The sequence below is a fragment of the Chrysemys picta genome, chromosome 2, assembly GCF_011386835.1.
Source record: "Chrysemys picta bellii isolate R12L10 chromosome 2, ASM1138683v2, whole genome shotgun sequence".
Lineage (NCBI taxonomy): Eukaryota > Metazoa > Chordata > Testudines > Emydidae > Chrysemys > Chrysemys picta.
The window spans coordinates 218,687,993-218,710,181 of record NC_088792.1 but is presented as its reverse complement, the minus strand read 5'-3'; the positions used below and the strand labels follow the sequence as shown (position 1 = coordinate 218,710,181).

The window sequence follows — 22,189 nt, the reverse complement described above, 5'->3', positions numbered from 1 at the left end:
CCTTTTATATTATCCAAACTATGCAGTGCATAGTTTAACACTGGACTATTAAAGAGGGAAATTCAGAAATGATTGTCTTTTGGAGGTTGCAAAATCTCACTGTGTGGATGAGGATCTTTATACTGGAGACCTAATTGCTACTCACAGCAAAATCAAGTGAAGGTGCCAAGGAACCAGATTACTCCATTTTACTCTTTTCTTGTTAATACTTAAGATGGGATATTTTCCCATCAAACCACATGCATAGCTCCAAAGAGCACTTCATTAGGATGCTGTTGTTGGATATCTCAACTCCCAGCACCCTAAATGTGGTGTTTTCCAACTGCTATTAAGGCACCAGCCCTACCTGTGCATTGGTAAAAGTTTAACATCTGCCAATCTCTTTCTTATATCTCATGTTGTAGATGTTGTTCAAACAAAGTTCATCCAGAGTGGGCTGGTGAATCTGAGAAGGAAGGTGAAGATTCAAACCAGGAAATCACATGGCCAGAAGGACCTCCTGCAGTGGGTGCTAACTTTAGCTCTATCTATCTATCTATCTATCTATCTATCTATCTATCTATCTATCTATCGCATTTGATACGGTCTCGCATGATATTCTTATCGATAAACTAGGCAAATACAATTTAGATGGGGCTACTATAAGGTGGGTGCATAACTGGCTGGATAACCGTACTCAGAGAGTTGTTATTAATGGTTCCCAATCCTGCTGGAAAGACATAACGAGTCGGGTAGCGCAGGGGTCTGTTTTGGGACCGGCTCTGTTCAATATCTTCATCAACGACTTAGATATTGGCATAGAAAGTACACTTATTAAGTTTGCGGATGATACCAAACTGGGAGGGATTGCAACTGCTTTGGAGGACAGGGTCATAATTCAAAATGATCTGGACAAATTGGAGAAATAGTCTGAGGTAAACAGGATGAAGTTTAACAAAGACAAATGCAAAGTGCTCCACTTAGGAAGAAAAAATCAGTTTCACACATACAGAATGGGAAGAGACTGTCTAGGAAGGAGTACGGCAGAAAGGGATCTAGGGGTTATAGTGGACCACAAGCTAAATATGAGTCAACAGTGTGATGCTGTTGCAAAAAAAGCAAACATGATTCTGGGATGTATTAACAGGTGTGTTGTGAGCAAGACACTAGAAGTCATTCTTCCACTCTACGCTGCTCTGGTTAGGCCTCAGCTGGAGTATTGTGTCCAGTTCTGGGCACCACATTTTAAAAAAGATGTGGAGAAATTGGAAAGGGTCCAGAGAAGAGCAACAAGAATGATTAAAAGTCTTGAGAACATGACCTATGAAGGAAGGCTGAAAGAATTGGGTTTATTTAGTTTGGAAAAGAGAAGACTGAGAGGGGACATGATAGCAGTTTTCAGGTATTTAAAAGGGTGTCATGAGGAGGGAGAAAACTTGTTCACCTTAGCCTCTAAGGATAGAACAAGAAGCAATGGGTTTAAACTGCAGCAAGGGAGGTCTAGGTTGGACATTAGGAAAAAGTTCCTAACTGTCAGGGTGGTTAAACACTGGAATAAATTGCCTAGGGAGGTTGTGGAATCTCCGTCTCTGGAGATATTTAAGAGTAGGTTAGATAAATGTCTATCAGGGATGGTCTAGACGGTATTTGGTCCTGCCATGTGGGCAGGGGACTGGACTCGATGACCTCTCGAGGTCCCTTCCAGTCCTAGAATCTATGAATCTATCTAAATTAAGCTATGCCATAGTGTGTATTAATGTGCCATAGTCACGGGTTGAGTGCACTGTGAGTAAGTAGCCTTGTGCCTTTAACCTACCCAGTGAATGTGACTATGGTAACAACATAAAAAGTCTGAAGTGCCGTTTTTGGACTTTATGTCCTGTCCTGTGCTTGTGTAGATAGCCAATGTAGAAAAAGACTGGGATTTTCAAAGAAGTCTAAGGGAGTTAAGTGCCAAACTTCCATTGAATTTCAGTGGGATTTGGGTGCCCAGTTCCTTAAATGCCTTTGAAAAAAATTCAGCCAAAGATGCTTTTCAGATCACTTCACAGAGCCAGATCCTGAGGTTTTACTAGTTCCTTACTCAGGAAAAATTCCCATAGACTGAGGACTGGATCATTCTTTCCTGTGGTAAAAAGTGCAGGAGGGAGCTCATGGGGAGAAAATCTCTATGATAGTTCATAGTTGCTCCTTAATCTTTCTGTTGGGTTTCTCCCCCACCCTGATGCAGCAGACTTGGCCACAGGGCCCATCCAGAAACATGCAGAACCGCACTGGAGCTGCATTTCCAAAGACTCCTTGGCCACAGCAGTCCCAGGGATTTCCCTGGAAGGGATTCCTGATATCGAGTGGAATTTCCAGGGAAGGTAATAGAGCCCCAGTTTGTATTACCTTCTCAAGGTAAACTCTGCTGGGTACAGGGGTGAGGACAAAGTGCACACTCATGTGGCCCACTAGTCCTCTGCAAGGCCGGATTAACCTTTTGTGGGCCCGATGCAAACATATTTGTGGGCCCCCATGCGGGCTATGGGCATGGCACGGGGGAACGGTGGAGAGAGGTTGGTTGGAGGTTGGTCCCCAGAGTGAGGGGCCAGACATGGTCAGTGGAGCATGGTGCGTCGGGGGCGGCCCTGCTCTGCCCAGCCCAGCACGAGGGCATTGTTTACAACCCAGCAGCCGCCAGACGAACATTGGTCCACACAGCTCTGCAGTGGCATCTTGTCCCTCCCAGCACCCCCCTCCAACAGCCCCACCACCACAACTACCCCCACAGACGTCCCACTGCCCAGCACCCCCCGCACAGAACCCCAGATACCCCAAACACACAGCGCCCCAAAACACACAAATCTCCCTCACTGCTCAGCACCCACCCACATGCCCCCCAGAGAACCACTCCCCTGTGCCTTGCCCCCCAGGAGCCAGGAGGTGACTGTATCCGTTGGGCTGAGCCAGCAGCGGGGCCAGTCCTGGGGCAGGGCTCACTCTGGACCCTCCAGAGCAGTGTGATCAGCCAGGCCAGAGTGGGAGCGGGGCCTGTCTGGGCGAGGCTCCTTCAGAACCTGATTGCCTGGTGGGGCTGACTGAGCCCCCTGCGCTGCATCCCTCTCCCCAACGGCTGAGACCAGACCAGACCAGCCTCTGCACTGGGCCCAGGCAGCTCGGCCCTGGGGAAGTGGGCAGGGCCCCATAGGTGGCAGAAAGTAGAGACTGCTAGGAGCTGCACTGGGGAGCAGGGCAGACCCGTGGGACATGACCTCCAAGAGCCCACCCAGGGCGCAAATGCCCACCAGCCCTGCACTGACAGCCTTCATAGCAGAGCTTGGCTGCTGGGTGGCAAGCCTCCTACAGGTGAAGCAGGACCTGCTGGCTAGGAGCCACTCACAGAGCAAGGCCTGGGCGCTGGACTGCCCTGCGTGAGGGGCCAGACCCGGTCATATGGGTGGGCTAGACGGGTCCATAATGGGCCCCTTCCCAGTGTGGGCCTGTCGCTATTGTAAACCCAATACTGGTCCTCTCTAAGGAGCTGAGAAGGGGAAATTATGCAATGGAGACAGCTGAGCATGTGTTAATTCGGATCTCTCGATTTGTTCTTTTTTGTTTTAAATGTATATAGTATGCTACGAAAAACAGATGCTTTTGAAATGTGAAGGGACATTTTAAAGAACTCCTTAAAATTTGTATACAAGGATAACACAATTGGTGTTTTCATAATATGGCTCCCCTTCTTGATGTGATTTAATACTATAAAATGATCACAAAACCTTCCAGCCCCTTTTTTCTTGGCTAAGTCAATCCTTTTAGTTCATATGTGTTTCAGCAACCATGTAGTTTTCTCTCTTGGCTCAAACGTCTTCCCAGTCCTTTATCAGGGGTTCCTCTTCTTTGCAGTCCTCCGAGTTGTGAATTTTCATTCAGCAGGCTAATGCTTCCTGAAGTCTCGGGCACAAGCCTTCTGCATAGGAGCTCTGGAGAGTTGTCACCTGCCCTCTTCCCAAACAGCTGTTGGATTCACAGGCACTGTCTTTACAATGTGCCAGGGGGTGCTTGACCCCCGAATCTGCCCCAAGCGCTGCCCCCACTCCACCCCTCCCCCTCACCCCCACCTGCCTCCAACCACCCCCACTCCGCCTCTTCCCACCCCGTTCCACCCCTCCCTCAAGTGCGCCGCATCCTTGCTCCTCCCTCCTCCAGCCCAGAGCCTCCTGCACGCCGTGAAACAGCTGACTGTGGCGGGCAGGAGGCCGGGGAAGGAGGGGGCAGTGCTGATTGGCGGGACCTGCAGGTGGATAGGAGGCATTGTGGGGAGGAGGAGGTGCTGATAGGGGGGCTGCTGGTGGGTGCTGAGCACCCACCATCTTTTCTCCGTGAGTGCCTATGGTTGGACTGAACTTAGGCAGCCCTTATATTTCCCAACAGGCCTGGTTTCTAGTCACACCTCCTGTCTCATGCACCCTGATGTAATTTCCTTCTCAGTGGGAGGATGGGCTAAACCTGGCACAGGTTAAGGTGTTCCTTAACACTCTTAAACGCTAAGCTTACCCTGTGACGCAGCTTATAGAATAATAGACTGATATTACAAAGTACACTGGGTCAACCCAGGCAAAAGTTTTTTCTTAAAGTATCTTTTTAAAACAAAAATAGGGAATGGGTTGGTGACAATATTGTTGACATCAGTAATCAGTTAAGAGCTATGAGGAGAAGTAAGATGTCTGGAGGAAGGAATTGAGAGGAGGGAGAGTACAACATGATGATGGTGTGGGAAATATACTAAGGGAGCAGTGAGATAGGCTTCTCTAGCAGAATAAAAGGGTGTGGGTCAATGATAAGGGGCAGAGTTGTGAAATGCCTTGAAGGAGAAACAGTTTACTAATTGGAATGAGCCGGTCTGTATTATCAAAGCCTTTTATGGTTCGGTATTGTTTGTTAAAACTGGAAGACACTGCTGTGTTACATTAGATTATTATTATTATTAGCTATAATATTTAATTATTAACAGAAATCAAGTCAATACAGAAAAATGAGTTAAAACTTGTTTCCTATATTACACCTGCCAGTGAATCTTCCTATGATTTTAGTCACACATTCCTATTCTTAGAAATGCCTCTTTCCCCTCTGAAAGGGAACAAACAAGGGAAACCTGCTGGCCTCACACACAGCTGTCAAGTTCACAAAGTGAACAGACTGAAAAATAAGGAAAATATTTTTTTTTCTAACCTTTTTTAGGTATATTCATCTTTGGTGTTAACTTGAAAAACAATTCAGACAAATATGATTATTTTTTTTTAGGTGACTGTCTCTTTAGTTGAATTAAGGTACTTAATTTATCATAGAGATACTGATGATGTATTTGTGATGGCTGTTCTCAGGGCAGGGACCCTATCTTGGTTGGTGTAAAAGAGGGGTCGGCAACCTATGGCACGCGTGCCAAAGATGGCACGCTGCTGCCTGCCGGTTAAAAATTCTTCCCAGCCTGGCCTGCTCTTCTCTGCCCTCCGCTCCCCCCAGCGGGGGCAGGGGACAGAAGCATAGGCCTGCACACGGGGTGTGCCCAGGCACACCCTAATGCAGGGGTGGGCAAATGGCCCCACTCTCGTGTTGCCCACATAAAGTAACAGCAGCTGAGTGAACAGTCTGCCTAAGGAGAATGTTACTTGGCTCATGATGAAGATATATACTGGGTGTTGTGTTCAGACAGCAGTTTTCTTGGCTGAGGAGTATACTTTTAATTTTGGAGACTAGATGGCCGTAATTATGGTGAGTTTTTGTTCTTTATTACAGCACTATGAAAAAGCAGACAAACAGGTCAAGGAGGAAGTGGAGATTCAAGTGTCTGTTGCATTGCTGTCTCTTCAGGAGGAGGAGGATCCTAAATTTCCAGTACATACTAAGGACCACGTGCAAACCCCAAATCTTGAAATACTAGCAGTGGAGGAGGATCCTCTGTCCTCATTAAAAACTGAAGCCTATGTACAAAGCTCAAATCCTGACATACTGTCGGGGGAGGAGGAGGAGGAGGAAGAAGAGAAGAGCGAGCTGGTGGAAGGAGGGGAACTAGAATTTTTGTCTCTATTACATTTTGAGGTTCAAGAGCAATCTTCACATCTTGAAACATCAGTGGAAGAGCCTCTGACATTCTTAAAAACTGAGGCACTAGTGCAATTCTCAAATATTGAAATACTAGAGAAACAGAAGCTTCCATCCCTATTGGATACTGAAACTGAGGTTCTCATCTCAGATCTGGACATAAGAGATGCAGAGAAAACTTCACTCTCAACAGATACTGGGTTGAATGTACCAACAAAGAAGTGAGTAGAAAAAGCCTGACCTGCTATATAGGTTTCTTGTTTTGGCACATGAGCTTTGTCTGTATTTTTTTAATCAGATATTTAGAGTTTAATATATCTTTGGCCAGTTTTGATGTTTCTGGTTGTAGTATAGTTGTGACATACTTTTACCATTTATCCAGCTATGTAGAAAAACATTTGTTAGCCATATATTTGTTCTGTTTTAAATTATTTAGGACCAATTCTCTCTCTAGATATAGATATTGGTATCCATCCCTTCTGCCAGGTGGAGCCAAGGGTCAGGTTCAATATCTAGGGGTTCCTTTTCAACAATACAACACAAAACCGGCTCGAGCCCCCACCCAGTGACCTGGAACAACTACACACCACTCCCTGAGCGCTTCTAAGAGGCAGTACTTCCCCTCTTGCAAGCACAGAGTCTGAGTGTAGCAAAAACTTTTAATAAAAGGAGGAAATTAACTCAGCATTAATTTGGGAAAACACCGCAACTAGGGTTCATAAACACAAACTATGAACAAAAGACCCACCCCCAAGTAAGTTGGGCAGTGTCCTTTTCCCCTCAGAGTCTTAAGTCCAGCAATCCAAAAGTCCCTTTAACGTGCCCATCACTGCTCTGTACCCCACTCACAGTTGCTGTCCTTGGCCAGTGCAGCCCCAGAATTCAGAGGTTCATCCGCAGAGTTCACCTCCCACCCTGTGTTGAAGGCCGGGGCGGGAGGTAAGGAGGCACCTAACACGGTGCACTGCTCGGGCACTCACTCGTCGCCCCAACGGCTGATTGCCACGCCTCTCCACCAGCCTCTCCACTAGCTGCCCGACTGACACTTGCCAAGATGTCTTCAGGGCCCTTCACACACACACTTAACACAGCTCTCAGTGATTTCAGCAGTTAGTAGGGGAGCCTCACTGCTGATGCACACTGGGCAGTCTCTTGCAATAAACACTCTGTCCCAAAGTAGGTTTAATGCAGGGGTTCTCAAATTGGGGGTTGGGACCCCTCAGGAGGTTGAGAGGTTATTACATGGGGGGGTCGTGAGCTGTCAGCCTCCACCCCAAACCCCACTTAGCCTCCAGCATTTCTAATGGTGTTAAATATATAAAAAAGCATTTTTAATTTATAAGGGGGGGGGTCATACTCAGGGGCTTGCTACGTGAAAGAGGTCACAAGTGCAAAAGTTTGAGAACCACTGGTCTAATACTTAGACCTAGGTATCAGCGGTTTAAGCTCTACAGCATGTAACAAGACTCTCCATTGAGTCTAAATTAGTTATTTTATTATGCTATGGAGAGAGGAAAGGTCAGATTGTGTCTAGGACCCTTAAACTGGGCCCATACCACCAAGTACAAGTATTTGCCCCCACTCTCTCTCAACTCATTAGGCTTTGGAATCCATGTCCTCTGCCTAGGGAGGGCTGTTCAGTTGAGGGTGAATCTCTCCATTGGGTATGCCAGGTACAGTTCTGCTGTCCTCAGTTCACACAACAAGGATAACAACCCTTTATTACTTCTGCCCCAATAACAAGGAAACTGGGGATCCAGCACCAGCCACAAGTGATCATTTGGGCAAGCAATCCCACCCTAGGCAAGGTGAGTGTGTCCATGCAAATGAGATCAGCTTCTGATATCTTTTTCCATAGCTCATCACTAGATGTCAGGGGAGAGCTCATTCAGACTCTGTTTACATATAGGTGGGCAGCCACACTAATACATTGTGACTAATGCTAGGATATGTGGGTCCCCCATCAAGACTCCATGTCTCTTTCATGGCTGTAGAGCCACTATGGAAGTCCTGAAAGCTCTGTGCCAAAGAGAGAGAATTAAAAATAATGATACCAAATTAGATATATTCTAATTAACGTACTGAATTAATATTGTTCCCTTGGACTGTGATCTTATTAGATCTAATAAGTTGGGTAGGGCTAAGACTGTCCATGAACGGGAAGACAATGAGGAGAAATCATGTTGTTAAATATGTGTCCTTGCAGCAGGAGCAGAAATCTGTCTGGTCTCTTCAGTCTTCTGGATATTCCAGGAGAGCATGAGGAACCCTTAACTCAAAAGCAAATAGCAGGTAACGTAGAACCTCCTTGACTCACCTCTTCAACTCAGTCTTCAGTCATGTAAATTAGTGGTTTTAAAAATTGTTTTGCATTGGTGATTTAAAGGGGGTGTTACTAGTAGTAATGGAATGAAAATGAGCAAGTGTATCACACATTGCTTTACAAATCAAAATAAAAGGCTTTTAAATAAAAGGCTTTTAAAATAAAAAATAATAGAGTAAGAAAGGAATTGAGATATAGTCAAGAAAGGAAAGAAGTTTTAGTTTAAAGTGAGAAGGAGAATCAATTACGCAGATAGATGCAGGAGGGCAGGCCCACATGACACGGACTATAGGGAAGAAGGCCCTTGCAACCTAAATAGATTTTTGGAAAGGGACAAAAAGGTGGCTGGTGCTAGCCAGGCTGAAGAGAGTAGATAGAGACGATGTTAAGAGTAGCCATTTGTTTCAGGAAGTACAGTACATAAACTTGTTATTTCATTGCAGTAGACACACATGAAAAATCTGACTAACTTGCAGTGCTTTACATATGTTTGCAGCATTCAATGATGTCTTCAAGGTTTTCAACAGCACAGAGGGTAACATTAAGATGCGTGGCCTGAAGCTGATTTTGCACAGTGTGGGCATTAACGTAACGCATCAAGAAATCCGTGAGGCACTGAATCGAGCTGATATTGATGGTATGTTTTCAGAATAGCAATACGTATTTATTGGTGGAGCATGTGTGCGCCTGGGTAGTATTGTGGACAATATGGCAGAGCATGTGTGTGTATGCATGTGCATACATGTTTGCATGCATCAGTGTGAGATACTTGGGAATGGCATTGGTTTGTGCATGTGAGAATACAAATTGTAGATTGTAAGTCCCTTGTGGGGCAGGGGGTGGGACTGTCTTTTTGTTCTGTGATTGTACAAGGCACAATGGGGTCCTGGTCCATAACTAGGACTTCTAGGCACTACAGTCATTCAAATAATTAATAATAATAATAGGCCTAGTCTGGAGAGGTGCTGAGCACTTCTGAGAATCAGGCCCCATGTTTGCATATGAGATACTAAAACTGAATCCCAAACTGAACCCATTTTATATCTATTTGGCTTTCATTTTTCTTGTCCCCATGCTCTTTCTATTTTTTCTGGAGTGTCTGCTGATTTTATTTTCTCTGTTTTATGGAATATCAGATTAGTTGTGTCTCTATAACTAGGCACCTGGTTAAATAATTTGATTTTTTTCAAATTAGAGATGCTAAAATCCAGTGTAACCATGAAAGAAAACGAAAATAAATCCATATTAATATAGATGATAATATTTTCTAATTGATAGTTTTATTACTTTATATAGTCTATCGTGTCTTTTATTTTCTCCATGGCTGACTTTTCCTTTATCTGGCAGGTGATGGGCAGGTGAATTTCACAGACTTTGTAACCGTTCTGACAGATGACCAGCGCTTTGCTCAATCTATGGGTAAGAACTGTACAGTGAAAGAAAGAAAAATATCTGATCCTTCTTCCTTTTTTCTACTGGCAAAACTCTCATTGATAATGGTAGAAGAATTGAGATTGTGGATTAGAGAAACTGATATTGATATAAAAGGAAATCTTGAGAGTAACATAAAGAATATTATAAATACTAATAAGTCAAAAAGAACAGGAGTACTTGTGGCACCTTAGAGACTAACAAATTTATTTGAGCATAAGCTTTCATGGGCTACAGCCCACTTCATCAGATGCATGAAATGGAACATATAGTAAGAAGATATATATACATACAGAGAACATGAAAAGCTGGAAGTTGCCAAACCAACTCTAAGAGGCTAATTAGTTAAAATGAGCTATTATCAGCAGGAGAAAAAAAAAACGTTTGTAGTGATAATCAAGATGGCCCATTCCAGACAATTGACAAGAAGGTGTGAGGATACTTAACATGGGGAAATAGATTCAATTTGTGTATTGACCCAGCCACTCCCAGTCTCTAGTCAAGCCCAAGTTAATGGTTTAAAAATTAATTCTAGTTCAGCGAGGACTGGTCTGTCGGCCATAAAGATGTCAGCATACTGGGGGGCCATATGGGTACCCATAGCAGTGCCGCTGACTTGAAGGTATATATTGTCCCCAAATGTGAAATAGTTGTGGGTGAGGACAAAGTCACAAAGTTCAGCCATCAAGTTTGCCATGACATTATCGGGAATACTGTTCCTGATAGCTTGTAGTCCATCTTTGTGTGGAATGTTGGTGTAGAGGGCTTCTACATCCATAGTCGCCAGGATGGTGTTTTCTGGAAGATTATCGATGGATTGTAGTTTCCTCAGGAAGTCAGTGGCGTCTCGAAGAAAGCTGGGAGTGCTGGTAGAAAGTCCACATAGTCAGTCAATCCTGCTGTTAGGGTGCCAATACCTGAGATGATGGGGCGTCCAGGATTTCCAGGTTTATGGATCTTGGGTAGCAAATAGAATACCCCTGGTTGGGGTTCTAGGCATGTGTCTGTACAGATCTGTTCCTATGCCTTTTCAGGGAGTTTCTTGAGCAGATGGTGTAGTTTCTTTTGGTAATCCTCAGTGGGATCAGAGGATAATGGCCTGTAGAATGTGGAGTTAGAGAGCTGCCTAGCAGCCTCTTTTTCATATTCCAACTTATTCATGATGACGACAGCACCTCCTTTGTCAGCCTTTTTGATTATGATGTCAGAGTTGTTCCTGAGGCTGTTGATGGCATTGTGTTCAGCACGGCTGAGGTTATGGGGCAAGCGATGCTGCTTTTCCACAATTTCAACCCGTGCACGTTGATGGAAGCAATCTATGTAGAAGTCCAGTCTGTTGTTTCAACCTTCAGGAGGAGTCCACGCAGAATCCTTCTTTTTTCAGTGCTGGTAGGAAGGATTCTGTGGGTTAGTATGTTGTTCAGAGGTGTGTTGGAAATATTCTTTGAGTCGGAGACATCGAAAGTAGGATTCTAGATCACCGCAGAACTGTATCACATTCGTGGGCCTGGAGGGACAAAAGGAGAGGCCCCGAGATAGGACAGACTCTTCTGCCGGGCTAAGAGTATAGCTGGAAAGATTAACAATATTGTTGGGTGGGTTAAGGGAACTACTGTTGTGGCTCCTTGTGGCATTTAGCAGTTAATGTACCGTCAACTTGGGCTTGAATAGAGACTGGGAGTGGCTGGGTCATTACACAAATTGAATCTATTTCCCCATGTTAAGTATCCTCACACCTTCTTGTCAACTGTCTGGAATGGGCCATCTTGATTATCACTACAAAAGTTTTTTTTTCTCCTGCTGATAATAGCTCATCTTAATTAATTAGCCTCTTAGAGTTGGTATGGCTACTTCCACCTTTTCACATTCTCTGTATGTGTGTGTGTGTGTGTGTGTGTGTATATATATATATATATCTTCTTACTATATGTTCCATTCTATGCATCTGATGAGTGGGCTGTAGCCAATGAAAGCTTGTGCTCAAATAAATTTGTTAGTCTCTAAGGTGCCACAAGTACTCCTGTGTTTTTTTGTGGATACAGACTAACATGGCGGCTACTCTGAAACCTGTCACTAATAAGTCAGTCATCTAAAATAACTTTGGAAAAATGTCTTTAAGATAACATAAAAGTTTAGTCAGTAGTCAATTAGGAAACTGGCATCTTGACAATCCAGTGATATAGGTTAGGATTCAGAGAATACAGTTCATAGCTTGAAAACTTTAATTGTTGTAAGGTTAAGTTTAACAGAATGTTGAGTTCTAGGATCCTGCACAGAGATAAAGAACTATTCTGCTGGCTCATCTTGGTGTCAAGTTCTTGGTAGCCAGACCAGGTGGTTCCTAGTAGCTCCAACCCAAGAATCTGAAAGGACGAGTGAGACATAGTGAGTAGGGTGACCAGATGTCCTGATTTTATAGGGACAGTCCCGATTTTTGGGTCTTTTTCTTATATAGGCTCCTATTACCCCCCCCCAGCCCCCGATTTCACATTTGACATGACTGTCTAGTCACCCTAATAGTGAGAGACTACTAGCATGTCAAGGAGAAAACTTAGGAACAGCTAATGTCAGGATGTCAAGGGATTCATACCCTGTTACTCACCTGTTTGGGGAGATGTTACAGTTGCATGTGATTCCCACAGTGAAAAGACCTCTTTTTAGAACAGGGTTTGTACTTAAAAAACTGATCTGGAAAATTCTGGTGTGAATTGCCAAAATAGTTTCACATTTCAGTCATTTGTCACCCACTTGTTTGTGTAATTCACCTGTTAGTGTATGATAAGTGTCCCCTTTTGTGCCCAGTCTGCAGAGGATGTGTGTGTGTGACAGCTCTCAGCTTGAGAGCCTGACTCTTTAACACAAGCTATAAAGACTCAGGCCTTGGCTACACTGGCGCTGTACAGCGCTGCAACTTGCTGCGCTCAGGGGTATGAAAACGCCCCCCCCCCCGCTCCCCGCGTACAGTGCTGTAAAGCGCCAGTGTAATCAGAGCCTGCAGCGCTGCATGCTCACTCACAGCGCTGGCAGTGCAACTACACTCGCACTTCACAGCGCTGCCGCGGCAGCGCTGTGAAGTCCCAAGTGTAGCCAAGGCCTCAGTCTTTTAGCTGGGAGGTCATTGTTTCGGTCCCCCAGTATTAACCCAGATGGTGTCTATTGCACTTGTAGATGTCCCACATTTGACACATTTGTAGGTTGAGATGCATTCTTTATACTGGTGGGAGAGAAGGGGGGAAGCACGACACACAGACCTGCTAATGTGATGCAGGCACACACGCTGCTGCTGCAGTTGCTCTTGACTGTATCCAATTTCCAGAAGTCCATGAGAATCGACTGAGTGTTTGGGGAAGTGAGTGGTGATACACACTACTTCATGGAAGTTCCCTCCAGATGACAGTTTGTCACCACTTGCTAAAATGTGGAGAGTTGCTCTTGGTGTACTTTCTGTAACTTTTTAAACGAGGATAAAATGCAGCCTGGACAAAGATTTTGAGGCATATCACAGCCTCCAACACTCTTCAGAAGAGTCAACATAGTTAGGAGCAGCTTCACCAGTGTAGTTTCTGTCTCATTCCAAGGCAGGGACAGCTCTTCTCCCTGACACGGGGAAGCTATGCTTTAAGGAACACTAAAACTATATAAAAAACCTAGGAGGTTATCAAATGAAAACTACATTTAGTGTCCATTAAGGTTATGGCAGGATACGCTTAATCCACCCAAAACCTTAAAAGAATGGAAATAACTAGTTAAGGGAAAAGACTTATACATTCCTTTCCCCTTTCATATTGCCTAGGATTTTGCTGCTACCAAATTAATCCATCTTTTAAGTGTTTAATTTAACCAAGAATGGTATTCTCCTTTGATCCCTCTTTGAATATTGAGTAGCATGCTTTAAAGGTAGTCATGCGGTACTGTTTCCCTCTCTCTATGTATCTTTACTGATATTTAAAATAAGCCTTCACAAGGCAGAAGAAAACAGATTAAAATACAATATTTATTTACGGAGTCTAATACTAGTAAAGGACTACATACAAATTTACAAAAATAAGAAAGGGAAATTGAACCAGGCTTCAAGAAATAACAGCAAAAAAAGAAATTACTATAATGGAACTTATGTGTATACTGGTATGCTGCACATAATTATTTAGAATTGTAAACAACCTTTTCCATAACAAAAAATGGGTTTCTCTCAACCCCGACAATGTGATCTGAAGTGAGGCTACTATCCTGTTGTAAGGTTAGAGCCCGGTGTGACTAATTCCCCCTGGGGTGCCACCTAGAACTGGGGTACCACTGAGCCTTCGACCCACCAGCCTGGGCTCCCCCTCACACTGTACTGCTGTGACAAGTTGCAGAGCCCTCCAGGCTGCACTTTCCCCAGCATACATACAGGTGGGGACACACCCAGTTGCAGTTACATGCAGGCTCTCTGACCAGACCTCTCATAGGAAGGCTACAGCTAAGGCAAGTCCCAGCTTCCCAGGTGTGCACCCCCTCCAGAGTATTAACCCAAAATTCTACCATCTTGCGCTGCACAGGGAACTGTATGGCATAAACTCATCAAATTCGCTCCCTTCCTCAATATGTAGAGGAATATGCAACACTCTTTGCCCCCTGAGTTATGATTCCCACACACTTCACTCCAACTCACTGGTTTACATAAAGCAAAAACAAGTTTATTAAAATCTATCTTTTGCACTTAAGTGATTATAAGTGATAGCAAAGAGATCAAAGCAGTTTACCTAGCAAATAAACAAAAAACTCAAACTAAGCTTAATATACTAAATAAATTGGATATGAATAGCAGTTTTTCCACCCTAAAAGATGATACAGGCAGGCTGCCGATTCTTAAGGGGCAAGTTGCACTTATTTTACAGCTTGGAAACCCGAGGTGTTTCATTCACAGGCTAGAAATCCCTTTAGCCTAGGTCCAGCACTTCCCCCAGTTCAGTCTTTGTTCCTCAGGTGTTTCCAGGAGTCTTCTTAGGTGGGGAGTGAAGAACACCAGATGATGTCACTCCCTCCCTTATATAGCTTTTTCATAGGGCGGGAACCCTTTGTGTCCAAGCTTGGTTCCCAGACCAGTCTGTGGAAAAATACTGACATCCCAAGATGGAGTCCAGCATCATGTTTTCATCATCATGTCCTTGTAGCATCATAGCAGCCATTACGTGAAGGCTGTCTGTAACGTTCTCAGGAAGGCTTTCCAGGTGGGAGATCGCTTTTCCTAAGGCCTCTTGTTTTTTCTTAATGGCCCATTGCCCTGAATAGGCCCTTCCCCACCCACGATCTAGACTGTAAGCATCTTGTCTAGTGGATGTTACAGGTAGAGCTGTCTTGTCCATAGGACGGACCAGGGCAACCGCCCCAGGACCTGCGCTTCGGGATGTGGGGTCCTGGGGAGTTAGCGGGGGGCCTGACACCAGCAGCAGTGGGAGCCCAGTGCTGGCCCGCTCCGCCGGCTTTTGGCGTCGCTCGGGAAGGGGGCTTAGAGGAAGAGGAGGAATGGGGGTGGGGCCTGGGCCAGATGGGTGCACGGGGTTGTTCCTGGCCCCACACACCCCCTAGGGATGGCCCTGGTTACAGGTGTACAGTAACTCCTCACTTAACGTTGTAGTTATGTTCCTGAAAAATGCGACTTTAAGCGAAACGATGTTCAGCGAATCCAATTTCCCCATAAGAATTAATGTAAATGGGGGATTAGGTTCCAGGGAATTTTTTTCCCCCCACCAACAAAAAAACTATATTATAGGCACACACAGTATAAGTTTAAAAAAAACAATTTAATACTGTACACAGCAATGATGATTGTGAAGCTTGGTTGAGACGGTGAAGTCAGAGGGTAGAAGAGGGTGGGATATTTCCCAGGGAATGTCTTACTGCTAAATGATGAACTAGCATTCGGCTGAACCCTCAGGGGTTAACACATTAATGCAGCTTAACACTCTACAAGGCAGCAGGAATGGAGGGAGGGGAGACAGCATGGTAGATAGAGGCACACACCCTGTGTGTATGTGAGAGAGAGAGATGTGCATTGCCTCTAAGTACGCTGACACCACTCTAAGTACATTGCCTTTAAAAAGATCAGGAAGTTGAGACAGCAGATGCGACCAGCAAGCTCTCTCTGTCCTGAGCTCTGTCATGTCCCCACCCTGCTCTATATGGAGAAGGGATAAGTGGGGGGCAGGAGTAGGGGGGAGGGGGACACCCTGACATTAATCCCCTTCTTTCCCCCTCCCCTGCACAGCAAGCAGGAGGCTCCTGGGCAGGAGCAGCTCTAAGGCAGAGGGCAGGAGCAGGCTGAGCAGCACATCGCAGTGGTGGGAGGGACAGCTGAACTGCCGGCAGTTGGTAGCCTGCTGGGCGGCTGCTGCTCAGGGAACTTAGGGGAGCAGGGAGCTGATGGGGGGCTGCTGGTCTACCCTGGTTCCAAGCCCCCCACCAGCTAGCTGCAACGGGCTGCTGTTCCTGCAAGCAGTGGACAAAGCAGGCAGCTGCCAAACAACGTTATAAGGGAGCACTGCGCAACTTTAAATGAGCATGTTCCCTAACTGATCAGCAACATAACGAAACAACGTTAATTGGGATGACTTTAAGTGAGGAGTTCTGTAACTACATTTGAAATACAGGTACATAGTCAATATTCATAGCTTCGGATACACAAATGATACATGCATACAAATAGGATAATCATATTCATCACATTATAACTTTTCCAGTGACACCTCACATGACTTACCTTGCATAAAATACATCATAATTATGTCATAATCATATCATAATATCACTGTGAAGAATATGGGGTGCAATGTCACATCCGGACGTGACCCTTCACACCTTGGAAGGAAAAACTTAAATACTGTAAACATACAAAAAGAAGAACAGGAGGACTTGTGGCACCTTAGAGACTAACAAATTTATTAGAGCATAAGCTTTCGTGGACTACAGCCCACTTCTTCGGATGCATATAGAATGGAACATATATTGAGGAGATATATATACACACACATACAGAGAGCATAAACAGGTGGGAGTTGTCTTACCACCTCTGAGAGGCCAATTAATTAAGAGAAAAAAAACTTTTGAAGTGATAATCAAGCTAGCCCAGTACAGACAGACAGTTAGATAACAAGTGTGAGAATACTTACAAGGGGAGATAGATTCAAATGGCTCTATCTCCCCTTGTAAGTATTCTCACACTTGTTATCTAACTGTCTGTCTGTACTGGGCTAGCTTGATTATCACTTCAAAAGTTTTTTTTCTCTTAATTAATTGGCCTCTCAGAGGTGGTAAGACAACTCCCACCTGTTTATGCTCTCTGTATGTGTGTATATATATCTCCTCAATATATGTTCCATTCTATATGCATCCGAAGAAGTGGGCTGTAGTCCACGAAAGCTTATGCTCTAATAAATTTGTTAGTCTCTAAGGTGCCACAAGTCCTCCTGTTCTTCTTTTTGCGGATACAGACTAACACGGCTGCTACTCTGTAAACATACAGTTTTTTAGTTCATTAGACAAGTCTAAGACTTCCAAGCCAGCAATTCAACCAGACTGCCAAAGTAATTTTTCTTTTTCCTTTCAGGAAAACTTCTAGAATTTGCATCTTGTGAGTTTCTTTGGCAATTGGCACCCAGGCAGTGTAACATTCTTTGGTTTATGCTCATTAAACTTCTGGGGAATATTAAATTTTGTTTTAATATACCTCTTTGGGTGAAATGTTTACAGTGGAGATAGTCTGTGGAATGCCTTTTAAACTGATCTTCTGTATTTTCTCCTCAGTTCGGCCCAAAGAGAGCATAATACATGACCCTTATAGTGTAGAGACTCTCTTCTTTGAAGTGCTTACAAAGCTGGTGGAGATGTCAGCTCTGCCGATGAAATCAGAGAGGGAAGTTGTACGGTGAGTGGCAGTGCCAACCCTTTCTTAATAAATGGTACACAAATATAGAGTTAGTATTAACTTAAAACATTCTGATTATCCTGTGCTATGCACTGTCATCTATTTTCTTGTACCAGTGTCAGGATTACTCAATTGGTAACATAGTACAAGCTCACTTCTGCTCCAGGTCTTGGGTTTCAAACCAAGAGATGTGCTCACATTGAAGTGCAGTACTGAGGTTATACTGTTAAAGTAGCTGTTTAGATTAGAGTTCATCCTAGATCCATTTTGTGTTTCTCTAGTGATTCTGCAAGGATTGCTTTAGGCTTTTGGCTACAGTGTTGCATTGGGAGCTCGTGTTCAGCTGATTATCCATTGTGACAAAGTTCCTCCTCTATCTTGGTGGGTCCTGCGCTTATTGGTGGATTTTCTTGCCTCTGAGATTCACCATGTGGGTTGGGAAACAGCCCAGAGACCTTCGCCTCTGGAAGAACCCACAGTCCAGTTCAATTGGGAGGTTTGGGGGGAACCCGGGCCCGCCCTCTACTCCAGGTTCCAGCCCAGGGCCCTGTGGACTGCAGCTGTCTATAGTGCCTCCTGTAACAGCTGCATGACAGCTACAACTCCCTGGGCTACTTCCCCATGGCCTCCTCCAAATATCTTCCTTATTCTCACCACAGGACCTTCCTCCTGGTGTCTGATAACGCTTGTGCTCCTCAGTCCTCCAGCAGCACACTCTCAGCTTCTTGCTCCCAGCTCCTCACACACTCGCCACCACAAACGGAAGTGAGCTCCTTTTAAAACCCAGGTGCCCTGATTAGCCTGCCTTACTTGATTGTAGAAGCTTCTTCTTAATTGGCTCCAGGTGTCCTAATTAGCCTGCCTGCCTTAACTGGTTCTAGCAGGTTCCTGATTACTCTAGTGCAGCCCCTGCTTTGGTCACTCAGGGAACAGAAAACTACTCATCCAGCGACCAGTATATTTGCCCTCTACCAGACTCCTGTACTCCACTGGTCTGGGTCTGTCACACCATCATAACCCTTAAGTCTTTTTCATAGTCTCCCATCCTGTAAGTGTGGTCTATATTCTTTGTTCCTACATGTATAACTTTACATTTGGAACAGAGGGTCCTGTGGCACCTTTAAGACTAACAGAAGTATTGGGAGCATAAGCTTTCGTGGGTAAGAACCTCACTTCTTCATATGCAAGAAGTGAGGTTCTTACCCACGAAAGCTTATGCTCCCAATACTTCTGTTAGTCTTAAAGGTGCCACAGGACCCTCTGTTGCTTTTTACAGATTCAGACTAACACGGCTACCCCTCTGATACTTTACATTTGGCTGTATTAAAGTGCATATTGTTTGTTTGTGTCCAACTTACCAAGTGATCTGTCCTCTTTATTATTTACCACTCCCCCAATCTTTGTGTCATTTTGTTTTCTTTCAGATCATTGATAAAAATATTAAGTAGCATAGGGCCATTAACTGGTTGCTGTGGGACTCAATTCTCCAGGGTGGCGTTCAACTACCATAACCACGTAAATGTACTCTCTCTTCCTGCAGTCCCCTACCCCATTCTCTGCACACCTTCCAACTTCTGAAATAAATGAGGTGGGGATTATAAGATTGTGGGAATTTATTCATCCTCCAAAAGGTTGGAAAAATTGGTATGTGATTGTGTAAATAAAGACTATATCATTATGCATATGCACAAGGGGTTGCACAGGCAACCTTAATTTTGGCATTTACTACCTTTTTGAGTTCTCGACTTTGATAATCTTTTAAAGTAAGATGTGATAATTTTTAAAGTGGCTTTTTGCATGTAATCATCCAGGTTTTTTAAAAAAGCAAACTGAAAAATCAGAAATCCCATCATGTGGCATCATAATGACACCCACATGGGTCACCAGCCGGGTTGGAACTTTTAGATACACTGCACAGACCCCTGCCATGTGAATTAACAGAGTAGCTGATGATAGTAGTAGGTTGTTATCCTCTGCGTGGCGGATAGATGGGAATGGGACACCTAGGCAGTGGATTTCACAGGTATTTGCTGATAGTAGAGGAATGGTGAAACTCAAGGATCTTGGGTTCTGTTCCAGCCTCTGGAGACAAGTGTGCTTTGTTGATCATAGACTCTTCTACCTTCAAGCTTGACCTCTTCTGCCCCGCTTCCTCCAACCTTCTCTGTCCCATTCCTGTCTCTACCCTGCCATTGGCTCCCCATTCAAGTCCCAGGCTCCCCCCCACTCTGTCTCCTTGTCCAGCCATTCTTAGCCTACCTTCACCCCAACCCCACTCCCTGGCTCCCAGATCTAGTCTCCTTGCCCAGCCAGTCCCAATCCCTGCCAGCCTCTAATCCCATGCTCTGCCCTCAGACTCCTTGTCCTAATCTACTCCCCTTATGCTCTCCTGCAATGCCCTCGGTTGGTTCAGCTATTGTTCCCTCTGCATTACAATCAGGTGGCTACTTTTTTCCCTGCTGCCAGGGTGCCAGAAAAGCTCCTTGCATTCAGTTCCTATGTCTGGCCCCATCCCAGCCTGGAGGAACCAATACAGGGAAGTCTGGCTTCATCTCTATAACCAAGGGCTGGGGAGCATGATCTGTTACTCTATGGGGATGGCACATGTGCAGTCCCGGCACATGTTGAAGGTGAGAGGGGATGGTACATTTGCAGTCTGGTCAGCCCTGAGAACTGTCAGAGGCTCAAGGATGCTTGCTCAGTGAGGATGGAATCTGGTCATTTTAGCTGTTAAGCTCTAGCAAGTCTTGCTAGAGCTTAACAGCTAGCATGGGGGAACTGTGATTTTTTTTTTTCCCCCAAAGGGTTATAACTTCATGAAAGTTGGACTGAATTTCATGGGGATGGTGAATAGCACATGCCTGAAACAAAAGCCACCCCCTGCCAAACTTCATGTCCCTGCTCCAAAGTATGGAAGCAGTAGAGCTTTCCAAAGAACAGGTCACCAGATTTTTTTGTAATGTTCAGAAATAATGTATTTTTCCGTAACCTTGTTCTCTGAAACAGATGAATTGTTTTGGCTGAAAATTTCCCCAGAGTCAGCCTGAGTGAGACACTTAACATGGAAATTGTCAGCCTGATCAGTTGAAGTTTGGTAAAGTTATAAGCAACTGAAAACAGGGTCTTACAGTGGGAAGTGTTTGGCAACCTTAATAATAGGTGGGGCTGGTAGCACTCCTATTACACTGCTTTGCAGTTGGAGTACCATAGGCTCAGACTCAGGGACTGGAGCACCCACGGGGAAAAAATGGTGGGTGCTGAGCACCCACCAGCAGCCCCTCTATCAGCTTCCCTCCACCCCCCAGTGCCTCCTGCCCGCGGGTGGGCCCCACGGATCAGCGCCTTCCCCTCCCTCCCAGTGCCTCTCACCCACCTGGACACCTGTTTCACAGTGTGTAGGAGGCTGGAAGGGAGGGGGGAGGAGTGAGTTCCCAGCAAGCTCTGGAGAGGGGGTGGAACTGGGTGGGAAGTGAAAGGGGGGTGAAACGGGTGGGAAGAGGCAGGGCAGGCTGGGGCTTTGGGGGAAGGGGTGCAGTGGGGGTGGGGCCTGGGGCAGAGCTGGAGGTTGAGCAATCCCCAGCACTTTGGAAAGCCCACACTGGTGTGGAGTATAATAGATTTTCCCCAAATGAGTTAAATAGTGTCAGTGGCAGCCATTTTCTAATGGCAGTGAAAACTGCCAATACCTTTTACATGTATTTTTCTTTGGTCCAGGTGTGAAATGACTGATTACTGCATCTAGAAATAGTTGCTGACCCTTATATAGTATCACCACTTGGAGGGGTAGGGCTTTGTGAGGCAGGCTGTGTTCCCTGAGGCAGAACAGAAATGTAACAACTGAGTAGGCAGGCTGCTAATGTTCCCATTGTCAGTTAATTGTTCCCATTCTTAGTCAATTGCCCCAGAAGCCTAAAATGCAAAAAAGCTCTAAGGCTCCTTTACATTGCCAGAGTGGTTTAAATGACAGTAAGGAAATTCCAGCTAGGAAGATCTATGTGCTTTCTCGCTTTATTCTGTGCCAGAGTGTCACAATGGGGTTAGATTACAGCTCAGGATCTATTTTATTTTCCCATTAAAAAAATGCAGGACAATGATTAGCAAAACTATATGACTTACATTCTACTTTACTTTTATTTTAGTATTTGTTGTTCTGTAATTTAATTTAAATGGAAATCCAGGATTATAACTGGAATGCAGGGTATTGGTTATCAAGTATTTGTAACTAAACTTTCATGTGTTTAGGAAATGATGAACAGTTGTGATTTTTGTTTCCTGTATGATAGATTAAATAAATTACCAAAATAAGTGAAACTGGTGTGATTATATTGCATTGTTTTGACAAAATATGCAAAATTTTGCAGAATTTTTAATTTTTTGGTGGAGAATTCCCCCAGCAGTATGAAAAGACTGTAGTTAAAGACCAGTAAGCCTGGGAGTTAGAATGTCTCGATTCTCTTCTTGGTGGTGAG

At 44.7% G+C, this 22,189-nt stretch overlaps 1 protein-coding gene across 4 annotated transcripts in view; it reads left to right on the top strand.

Moving 5' to 3' along the window:
• LOC101953832 (spermatogenesis-associated protein 21-like) overlaps positions 1-22,189 on the top strand; it is a 35,166-nt gene that overhangs the window by 7,258 nt on the left and 5,719 nt on the right. For 2 of the 4 annotated variants that reach the window (XR_010598848.1, XM_065585510.1), the window contains exons 3-8: positions 405-504; positions 5,758-6,284; positions 8,270-8,355; positions 8,883-9,023; positions 9,734-9,805; positions 17,600-17,720. Coding sequence is in view for 3 of the 4 variants with exons in the window: in XM_065585510.1 (XP_065441582.1) it covers positions 405-504; positions 5,758-6,284; positions 8,270-8,355; positions 8,883-9,023; positions 9,734-9,805; positions 17,600-17,720 (1,047 nt within the window). In the remaining variant the exon portion in view is untranslated. The remainder of the gene's footprint in view (positions 1-404; positions 505-5,757; positions 6,285-8,269; positions 8,356-8,882; positions 9,024-9,733; positions 9,806-17,599; positions 17,721-22,189) is intronic. The other 2 variants (XM_065585508.1, XM_065585509.1) reach the window with 2 other exon arrangements.